Raw genomic sequence first — 10,865 nt, 5'->3', positions numbered from 1 at the left:
TGGTGAAACCGGGCCTAAGCGAATTAAACTAAGGTTGAAGTTAAGCGGCATTTGGTGAAACCGGCCCTATTGAATTTGTCCCCGTGTGTGAATATTTCAAAACAAAGAAAGATGCGTCCGCAACAAGAGAAGGATGTGATCGTCCACCGTGTTGTATAACTGTAACCTACGAGTGATTTTTACATGTCTATTTTGTATATGCGTTTTGTGAAGAACAAATTATCCTTTTTGCAACGAAAAAAGACAGTGTAATTTAATGTCGAACAATGCACATTAAATTGTAAATGCAGTAAATGCAAAGGAAAAATTATGAAACTTGACAAGAATTTGATGTAACCAACATGAATATTCAAAACGATACGAGCGGGACTTTTGGTAATTGTTTCAATGAAGAATAAAATCTTGAGAAATGAATACGAAAAAACCTAGAGTGGACTTTGACTCTTGTTAGCAACTTATTTTTTTAAGCTTTCTATATATCCTGTCATAATTTTGCTTTTCAGCTTCACTTCTGAACAATCAATCCGAAATGCAATTATACAAATTAAACGAAACGGAAAGCAGACCGAACATCGCGCTAAGAAGTATTATCGCTTAGAAAAACCATATTTTCTCATTTATATTTGCGTTACGTATTTTCCGTTATACGCCAATGTCGGAATTAGTTTCAAACTTTTCTTCCAAACTACAGAATTTTCGAAAGCGTCTAAAATAAGAAACAATTTGAATAATGCCAGCCACTAACTTCACTTAGGGATCGGACAGGAATTGGACAAGGCAGAGACAAAGTGCTTTACGTTAAAGTCGGAATTAAATTACATTATGGGTGTTTACCGGAACGTCCAAACGGAGATAAAGGGCAGTAAAGAAACGTCCGACATTTCGCCAGCGATATCGTCATTTCAAAATCCAGGCTCGAAATCTCCGATCGAGCATAGTGATTGTATCAGCGAAATTGCAGGCACCGAAACTGCAAACTGTAATGTCCCTCGGGGAAATCGTAGTGTTGGACTGAAGGCTGAAAAAAGTTTTGGTAAGACAATTCGTTCGCGATTAAAAATCCCAGCGAGAAATGACTCGTCGGTCGATGTCGAAACGATGTCGTATCGACATTTCCACGAATCATTTCTCACTGGGATAAGTCGGCACGTTTAAATATCCATGTTCCCGTAGACACTTTCAATTTGAGCCCGAAGTCTACTCGGTTTTCGCCCAGAAGAAGCATCGACGACAATGATATTGTCGAGAGGTCCGAGAGTCTGATACAGGGACGGCAGAGAGGACTACTGAATGTTACGATTACACCGAGGTCTCGATTGGATAAGAAATTTCCTCGTTCGATAACGACCATGCCGACTCAGGACGAGAACACGGAAGTAGGCGTACGCGAGATTATACGTTTTACTTTTTCATGTACGTATTCTCGTACTTACGAGCTCCGTAACAAATAGGCGGATAGAGAATATAAAAGTTATTACTTCCCGTCGAGTATGTCCTCCGAGAAGCTGACGACGCAAGCGGACGAGGTTTATCCCCGCGTAAAGCCGCACTGCGCGAGAAGAAGCGATGAAGATATCGACGGTATAGTTGATCCGGGATTTAATTTATTCGGGGATACGCCGAATGTCGCAAAAGCCAGAAGAGTGATGAAAAGTAGCTCAAGGACGGGGAGAAGCGAGATAAACTCCGTGTACAGGACGGATAACGCGGTATCTAAAACGCGGAAGAGAAAGGCCAAGTTACGGAGTTCGGTTTCCAAGAGCACGGTTACCACCAAAGACACGGGTTTCGTTGGCAGAAAAGAAGCGAAGAGACGCCGGCACAAAGGTGGAAAGTCGATTTTGCGACTTTACAATCCAGCTCTTCATATGTACAGTTATATCGTGCCGCTATCAATGGATCGTTGTTCAGTGATAATTTTTGTCGCAGGCAATGGTGTTGCGCAACGACAATTCAATCCCCCAAAGCAGCCGAAGAAATTTAATGACGTTGTGGAAATTTTTCACAATACTAGAGTGAAGGACAGCAATTCCGGGGTGTCGAGTAAGCACTCTAAAGTCAGTGGCGTCAAGTATGAAGAAAAACCGCATCTTCCTGAGGCCGTTGATAGGAGGAACCGAGAGGCAGCGGTGCCGAGTCCGAGAGACAGGTGCTCCGAACGTGTTAATCGCGAAGATCAATCCTACAATAACAAAAATGAACAAGCTCAGTGTCTTCAGGCATTAAACTGTAAAAATAACCCGGGGTAATTACCTCTAATTATAATACTTTAGTAATTTAGTAATCATTAATATTAATTACCGTTACGTTGTTGTAATGCTTCTTGATAATCGATGAACATAATCATCTTATTTCACATTGACGTTACTATTATTATCATTAACTATTACCATCGAATCCCTGTTTAAAATATTATATACAATATGATCAGATTACATTACATGCAATTTCAATGTACATAAATAAGAGTCTTATTAATTTACGTTGAAACTGCATGTAATCTAATGTAATCTGATCGTATTCTATCTATTATTTTAAGTAGGGATGTCTATCATTATTAAGCTGATGGCAGAGAAAATCTGTAAACGTTTAAGACTGTCTTAGTTGTAGACGTAAGGCGAGGCAGAGAAAAACGTAAGTCGTATACAATAGCCTTTCACGACTAACGTCTACGACTAAGACAGTCTTAAGCGTTTACGGATCGTTCCCTGCCACAGCCTTACTGCTAGCGAACTTCTTTTCTCGTAGAGCGACGCCCGAGGTTGCACAGGAACAAGACAAGCTGGAGAAGCAATTCAGCGATCTTGGTTCGTCGGCGCGGGCTGAGACGCGACAGTGCGAGCGCGCTTTCAACAGGCATGACGATCCGATGTTCATGCCCAGCTATGAGATGCCGACTTTGGCGTCGAAATTAAAACGCTCGGGCAGATCGTACTTCAGCAGGTTCAGCTTTCGGAACATCCCGTTCGTGGTGGGGACCTCGGTGACCCCGAGTCACAACCTCGGATTAAATATACAACAAGTGAGCCGACGGAGCTTCTTCGGGAAGAGCAGTTGATCTAGGGAGAAAGCAAAACGTTCTTTGCAACGCAGGTATTGAGCGTGATAAAGACGAGGCAGCCGATCGCGAGCGACGTCACCCCGTCATTGATCCGCAAAGTCAGCCGGGGGATGAGACCAGTGTCGATTCTTCTGGACCAGATGAACGGTCATTACGAGGGATCGCTTCTCAACGTGAGCCCGCAAACGACTGGGACGTTTATCAGCGGGGAGAACCTGGACCGTGACAGAAGATTGTCCGCGTTTAACTTGCAACACGTGGGAAAGACGCAAGGCAGCTGCGCGCCGAAGATGTCCGGCGATGCAGAAATGACTTCTGAAAAAGAGAATAATGTTAGTAACGTTTCTAAACAGCCTCGTAAAGAGAAAGGTGATTTCTGCGATCGTCGGACTAAAGCGCGGTCCTCTTCCGTTATAAGCAAGAGCAACACGCTGGCGAGTTCCGAAGATCAGAAAGGAATTTCGAGGGCATCGTTAAAGGTAAATCGCATTCTAGCGGTTGGCGTTAAAGCGTATAATGACGTGTTGATACCGCAGGGTAACATCGGCGATCACAAAATACGTATTCCCGACTCGCACAATTCTAAGGAGATGCGCGACGTTCTGATCAATCTTCACAATCAATTCGAAGAGATGAACACGTGAGTGTGCTGGCGTCGTTAAAATTAAAAGTTTGGTAAGCGAGCTGCCGGCTATGTTCTTTACAGAAAATACGAGAGACTGCAGTCGGAGGTGGACAGGTCCAACGATACGTCCTTGGCGAAGGAATTGTCCGCTTTGGAAAAGGAGCTCAATGCCAAGGAAGAAGAAATCAACGCCGTCGTCGGTCTCTACAAAGAAGTGAGTGTCGTTATTGATATGCAACGTATTCCGCTGTCATGCACACATTGTTCTCAATGACACTGCGAAAACAGGTAATGACGCTGAAGCGGCAAATGAAAATGCTGCACGAAAGAAACAGTCTGGTATGCGTCGCGACCGAGTCGGTCAAGGGGGCCTTCAAGGATCCCTTCCCCTTGTCGATTGTACCTGGAAAGTCCCATACGATGAATCCGGCGCAGATCGTCGATCGAAGAGGAGTTTACAATGCGACGCGAGAACCGCCCGCTTCTATGCAGCTGGCTGCGTTATTGCGGCAGATTCAGACTTTTCATAAGCAGCTCGTGTCGTATAATGTCGTAGAGTCGAGTCACGGTAAAAAAACAAGAAAATGAAATAAAATTCGAGTTATTTTTATCAAAGCCGCCTATACACATTGATGCAGTGGAATTTCAGGAAATCGCGGGGGAAAAGGCTGGCACCAGTCAATCTCTCCTTCCGCTCGGTGGTGTGAATGACACGCATTTAACGGGAACAATTTAACGGGGGAGGTGTTTCTTCGCTTCCTTTCTTCTTTAGGGGCAATAAAAAAGAAAACGAACGTTTCCAGCAGATCATATTTCCATTTTATTCGATTCTGCCTGCTACCCCATAATAATGTGTATTATTCGTTCGCATGCGTGAATGGGTTGTATGTAATTCTGTATACGCAGCTCTTCGTCTTCTGTGTGTGTGTGTGTGTGTGTTTGTTTGTTGTGTGCCTCTATACATATAATATATTTATATATATGTATATACAGAATCAACATGTGTGTATAAACGCCGAAGATGGTTTTCTTAGGACTCCAGCTAGATACGGATTTCTCGTCGTCGCGACTCTCACGGTCGGTTGTAATCGTCAGTTGCAGTTACGATATCCAAGAGAAATTGATCGTTACGCTACTGATTTCTTTTTTTGCACTTTTTTCGATTCTTTCCATCTGTCGTAAGATTCTAATCTCTCTAGATATGTTCGTAGATCATGTGATTTGCACGGAATATCTAGCGTTTTTCTTTTTTTTTGAAGTACTAATTAAAGGAGTCACGATCTAGCATGTCTCTTAGCTTTGCTAAATAAAATGTTCTCTTTTCTTCGCTTCCCTCTATATTCTGTCTTCTTTTTTAAAGTATTCTTGCATTTTCTCTCTCTCTCTCTCTCTCTCTCTCTCTTTCTCTCCTTTCCTTTCAAAGCGTCTACACAGAATCACGCGATCTATCCTTATGCGTTAAAGGTACTATCCACTACAAAATGTATCTTAGTTAACGTTAATATAAAATGTTATCTTATATCTACGATAATACTAATTTGCTCTCTCTCTTTTTTACTAGTGGAGGGGCGCGGCTTAAGTGCACCCGCGAGAAATAAAAACACTCCTGTGGGCACAATCGAATACAAAAATTAATTTTCTCTCGTGTACAGCGCAGTCCTTTTGGCAGTACGGATGGAGGACAAGAATCCCGCGGCGAGCGCGGAGAACGATCTTATCGCGGCGATAAAGTGCTCCTACTGTCGCACATTTTTAGTCGCTACGTATCAAATGACGAAGAAGTAATTAAACGGCAGCGGATAAGAGACTAATTAATTTCATGGATCGACCAATTAGCAAAGTGATGCATCCTTGCTGAATATTTAATATTTATTTTCATATTCGTTTCGATCACTGGCCTACGAAAAAATCCATTTTCTCGTAATCTCTGTCTCCAACCGTTCTTTCGAAAAAGGACTCTGCTTTATTAATGCTATCGTCGTCGCTGTAGGATCTTTTGAAGAAAGATATCGCCGATTTCAATCACCTCCTGCAAAGAAATCATCGGCGGAAAAATCATCTCCCTTTAGCCTGCTCTTCTACAAAATTGTTTTCACGAAAAGAAGAAAACAGAAACGGAACCGAGTACTCCACACACACACTCTCCCATCTTAACGCAAATATATCTCTCATTATATCACAGACTAAAAAATGCTTTGGTCTAAAAAATTGTCTTGATCTTTCCTTCTTTTTTTTTCTTACCGATTTTTGTTAATTAGAACGAATACGCATTTCGCATTTATGTGTTCGCTTCGCTGCCATCGATATATGATTATTTTCGTTAATTTTATCCTGCGGGATCAGCGAGTTTTCACGCCGATCTTCGTTTTTCTTGATACCAGAAGAATTATAACCACCGCGGCTTTTGTGTCTCGATTACATATTAAGAACTTTCGATTCTGAAATGATGGCTGACTTCGTCGCTGTGTCGTGGTAAAATGAGAAAAAAAACCCCCTTCGGCGCGATGTAACTCAACAGTGAGATTCGCAAAGCATTTCTTTCGTGTTAGTCGGCATGCGGTAGAACTCAAGCCATTAGCACCCTTGATTCTCGAGATTCTAAGTGAAAAAATCGATCCAAGTGGAATTTTAAGGCGTTTTTACGATAGTAGTCCCTAGTCGGTTGTGTGTGTATACATTGCGAATGGCCTTAAAATCGTACTTGTACAAAAATATAAACGCAAAAATCAACGAGCTTCTCTTAGTGAATATTCTTTTTCTCTCTTTCTCTTTTAATACGTTATTAAGATCGTAACATTTTATAGTACTCTACAATATTACAACATGTGATATCTCTTACAAGGTACTTACGTTACGAGTAACCCCACAGATTCGTTCTTTACTCTTTCATCATTAGACTTCAGCAATTACCGCGTAAGATGATAAAATAAATATCGTGTCCATAATAAACGTTAATCATTGTATGGACACCTGCTTTTATCTCTATCTTTTCTCTTTTAAGTCTTATCGATTACAATAATTATCATCAGTGAGAAAAATTCAACCGGCTTCACAATCAACAAAACTAAACAAAAACTCCTCCCGATAATGAAAGAATATTAAATGGTTCCTATTCTTCTCGAGATGTAAATGTTACAAAAATAAAATTATATTTGACTTTGAAATAAATGTGCTCTGCCTGACACGTTTCTCGCAATCGTACGATACACGTCGTTTATATTGGATAGATCTCAAGTTGCCTTAACGATTTAAAATGACACATCCTTGTTTGTTCAATATCTGTTCTTGCGTTAATCGCTATAAAACTTGACACTTTAAATACAAACAAGAGTTTAGCAATCTTTGCAACAAATATATATATATAAATATATAAAATATAAGTACATTTTTATATATTCGTAACTGATCAATTTCATAAACTGTAAATATATCAAAATAAGCATCCAGTTTCTCGTTAACGGCAAAAATGTACCCTAATGCTGCATACACGATGAAATGAATGGAGGACAATCAAATGGAAATCTTCCATTGCAAACGAACACGTTAAATATAAAGTGAACAAGATACGCGATTATTTCATCGAACAATTACGATACATCACATCGTAATAACCATTTTATGTAGAATTATTAGCGCTTTTAAAGAGTTCAAATGTACTACCACGATATTATGATTTTATTCTGTAGACATACTATTGCTATATGTTGTTCATTTATGCGTACTTTTAACATATCGATTATGTTGACCGAAAAGGATGCTGTAAAAAAGATACGCTAGCATTGAAAACATTCGGTATCATTTCCCCAGCGTTGTAACGCGAACGGAATCTGCTATCGAAAAGAAACCGTATAAGGGAATATACGGTATGCACGATCTTACGAAGGCGAAGTAAATCTTTCACAAATATTATCCACTTTCACGTTTTTGTTCTCGAAATTTTTTTGATTCTAGATAGATTCTCGTTACGTTACAGTTGTGTTCTTCACTTCAGCAGATATTGCTTTTTCAGGCCTTTTTAATCATCGCCGTACGATGCAGGAATTGCAGATGGCGATGAATATGGCTGCGTAGTGCGACAACTGTATCCTCTTACAGACGTTCAAAGGTCGCTTAAAAGTTTTCAACAATGTTGTCTCGCATCAGTACTCGCGAATTAAATACTACGTCAAGCCTTCTTAGCTATGAGGGCATCAATCAGTCTCAGTTTCGCTTTTGCCTGCTTGTAGGATTCGTACACGGTGGTGACTTGCGGTCCGCGATCCTCACGTTGCATACGACGACCAGCTCGGGCTTCGAACTGCGCTTCTAATTCCTTCAATGCCCTACGAAGTCGTTTCTTCTCCTCTCGAGTGGCACGTTGTTGTATCAGTAATTCTTCTCTACAAAAAGAAGAGATGACTCGTTCAATAAGAATCGTCGACAAATATAATCGTTTCTATTGGACTTATTCTATTTTTAGTAGTAATAGTTTCTATCTTCTATAAAATTAATTAAATATAATTAAAGTTAATAGAAAGGTAAATAGTAAGGTAAAAATAAGGAATATGTAACACTTTCTCAAAATTTAATCTTAATTCAAACTTACTGGGGAAGAGCGTGAAGACTTTCACCGGCACCGCGACTACCTTCACTGCTGCTATGCCCACTGTCGCTGTCGGTTGGTAATTGATCCACGGGATCGATACAGTCCAAGATCCCTCGATGTGACATGTCAGGTTCGCTGGCTCTTCTGTCAGTCTCCACGGGATTTCCCGGTAGATTCGATGACGTAAAATCCATTGTCTCATGTTCTAAAATCGTGGCCAGTTCCGAAACGCTGTCCTTGTTCTTACTCTGTAATGTACAATGTGACAATAATATATTGCCATTTCTCTTTGAAAATTGATTCCAAGGAAAGAATCATAGTTGATACCAATCAATCGTTCTTACCGCGCCCGCTCTGATGAGCAATCTCTTTAAAGTTCTGTACCGATCATACAACGGTCGCACGACCGTTCTGTCTTCCTTAGAGACTGGTCTGCCAAAAGTATTCTCGATGTGAAGCAATGCCTTTTGCACGGCCGTCTTCTCGTCCAACAACTGATCGTAATTGAGCTCCTCCATGTTGTCGGGCCGGTTATATTTGATGCGCTTCTCGTTGAGTTTCTTCTCAGCCTCCTTGACCACCTCTTCCATGGACGTCGCACGGGATTTTTCGTGACCGTTGTTGTTATTTATGGGGCTGCTGGTGGTGTTTAGCCGATTGTTGGCGTTGGCCAGAAGCGCACCTATCGGATCCTCCTTCAGTAATTTATGTTCCTTTCGCAACTTATTGAGCTCCGTGCACAGCCGTTTGATGTCGCGATTGCTCATTTTGTCAGAGTGACTCGGTCGATAGCCGAAGTTTTCCTCAAATTCGTCCTCGTACTTCTTGATCTTCTTCTTCAGGCCGTTAATGTGCTTTGCAAGGTTCTTCAATCCCATTTCCGATGAGCTAAGCGTACTCGGCTGTATCTCCTCCTCGGAGTAAAATCTCCTAGGTAGCAACAGCGAGTTCCTCGGCGAGAGCATAGCTTCCACACGAGCGTCCACTGCTTCTTCCTGTTAAAATCCATTGGACACGTATAATCGATACACGTAAAGAAAAATTCAAATGTTATTCGAATGTTAATTTATTTTTTGATAAAGATTTTTATTTTGTTAATACGTTCAATTTTTTGCATATCTCTATGCACATTATTCTTAATCTTTGAGTTGAATTTACATTTAATTATTTACTTTTGTGCAACATAATTAAAAAATTGTATGTGATTCTAATTTTTTAATTGATCCAGATATTTACATTTCCTTCCAAGTGTTGAAAGCCCCAATTGGTCAAACTGGGATTATTCACGTCCTCGTGATCGATGGTGGGCGGTCGAGCTGGCGAAGGTGATCTGCTCGGTCCGCTGCTCAACATCTCCAGAAAGCTTTGAGCTGGCGAGCCATTATGACTGCCAGGATTCGGTGATACGTTGGAGATGTACATATTTTCAGGCTCCTCTTCGTTTTCCTAAAGAAAGCACAGCTTTTTATTTCTTATGAAATATAATTCGTCATATGCGACACATTAACGTCATTAACTATTGCGAGTGTCGCAATATTTTGTCGCTTTAATATATGTACCTATATAAAATTCTATTGCCATTAAGAATGTCACATATTGTACATGGTTGGCAAATTTCACATACACTTAGAAATTTAATTATGTCAATTTTCAGAATGCAATTTTTATGGAATATTGGAATTGATTTTACTGGAATGAAATTTTAATAGAAATGAACTTTTAACACGCACAGATATTATATACGTGACTCGTATAGATTAATTAAACATTTGCCACTTTTGTGGTGAAATCGAGAGACTTTTTATTTACCTTGCTGGAACTCTGATCAGTATCCGGGACTCTGTGCACTCTTCTCCTACGCGCTTGTCTCCTGCCTCTCGGGGTGATGCTTCTGCTGAAGCGTTCGCTGTTTCTCAACCTCTCGGCGTCGCAATCATATTTTTCAGTCGCCACAACCACCTCGCATGGCGACGGCACCGACGACGATTTTTTCGACACCGGCGAAACGTTGGTTCTCTCGTGGAACGGCAATCCGCCACATCTCTGCAAATCACAAATCGAACAGCAATCAGACTCACGTTTCGCGTTTACGATAAGATTAATTTTTAATTCTCTTAAAAAATTAACTTATTACATATTAAAAAATGTATTGTATTTTAATACGAGAAAAATGTATTAATTTTAATAAAATGAAATAAGTAATATGATATAATAAATTAAGTAAATATTACGCAACAATTGGACTTTTAATACGTTTGAGATGAAAGAACGTTTGTTAACAGGCAATTAGCTTGATGAAAATGTTTCCGGAATTATACAATATTATACGTAAAGTGTATTTAGTAAAATTATAAAAATGTCACATTTTGCGGGTCGAGCATCACATTGCCGTACACATATGTATTATCTATTTATACTCACCACACCGTGACCCATGTCTTGGCCGAGTTGCGATAAAATGTGCAAATGTTCCTGGCTATTGAAGTCTTCGTGGCTGCTCACGCGCCTGATCGTATCTGCGACGTCAGTGGGACTGTCGAGAACGCGTTCCTCGCTGTTACTCCTGAAAGACACACAGTCGGTCGCATTGCACG

General features: G+C 40.5%; 2 protein-coding genes across 2 annotated transcripts in view; one reads left to right on the top strand and one right to left on the bottom strand.

Moving 5' to 3' along the window:
• The first annotated feature begins 665 nt into the window (after positions 1 to 665).
• Positions 666 to 7,270, top strand: LOC105564867. The gene is made up of 9 exons (XM_012017603.1): positions 666 to 1,033; positions 1,174 to 1,827; positions 1,930 to 2,245; positions 2,749 to 3,022; positions 3,094 to 3,540; positions 3,598 to 3,701; positions 3,768 to 3,900; positions 3,975 to 4,254; positions 4,336 to 7,270. The coding sequence occupies exons 2-9, from the start codon at positions 1,491 to 1,493 to the stop codon at positions 4,395 to 4,397; spliced, it is 1,953 nt and encodes a 650-aa protein (XP_011872993.1). The 5' UTR covers positions 666 to 1,033; positions 1,174 to 1,490; the 3' UTR covers positions 4,398 to 7,270.
• Positions 4,483 to 10,865, bottom strand: part of LOC105564868 (protein FAM13A) — a 41,196-nt gene continuing 34,813 nt past the window's right edge. Inside the window, exons 6-11 of the mRNA XM_012017604.1 lie at positions 10,693 to 10,834; positions 10,081 to 10,314; positions 9,508 to 9,717; positions 8,616 to 9,266; positions 8,272 to 8,519; positions 4,483 to 8,065 (exon numbers count right to left, since the gene is read on the bottom strand). Of these exons, the coding sequence (XP_011872994.1) occupies positions 7,852 to 8,065; positions 8,272 to 8,519; positions 8,616 to 9,266; positions 9,508 to 9,717; positions 10,081 to 10,314; positions 10,693 to 10,834 (1,699 nt within the window). The 3' untranslated portion in view covers positions 4,483 to 7,851. The remainder of the gene's footprint in view (positions 8,066 to 8,271; positions 8,520 to 8,615; positions 9,267 to 9,507; positions 9,718 to 10,080; positions 10,315 to 10,692; positions 10,835 to 10,865) is intronic.

Source organism: Vollenhovia emeryi, unplaced genomic scaffold (genome assembly GCF_000949405.1).
Source record: "Vollenhovia emeryi isolate VEMERY1.0 unplaced genomic scaffold, V.emery_V1.0 DF939159.1, whole genome shotgun sequence".
Classification (NCBI taxonomy): Eukaryota; Metazoa; Arthropoda; class Insecta; order Hymenoptera; family Formicidae; genus Vollenhovia; species Vollenhovia emeryi.
This window is presented reverse-complemented; position numbering and strand designations above follow the sequence as displayed.

What these genes read in the sequence shown, in the direction of transcription:
- LOC105564867 (XM_012017603.1), top strand. Translation starts at nt 1,491, where the DNA reads ATGTCCTCCGAGAAGCTGACGACGCAAGCGGACGAGGTTTATCCCCGC. An exon ending in TCGGATTAAATATACAACAA is followed by an intron (nt 3,023 to 3,093) that starts GTGAGCCGACGG and finishes TTTGCAACGCAG; the next exon opens with GTATTGAGCGTGATAAAGAC. An exon ending in TGTCGTAGAGTCGAGTCACG is followed by an intron (nt 4,255 to 4,335) that starts GTAAAAAAACAA and finishes GTGGAATTTCAG; the next exon opens with GAAATCGCGGGGGAAAAGGC.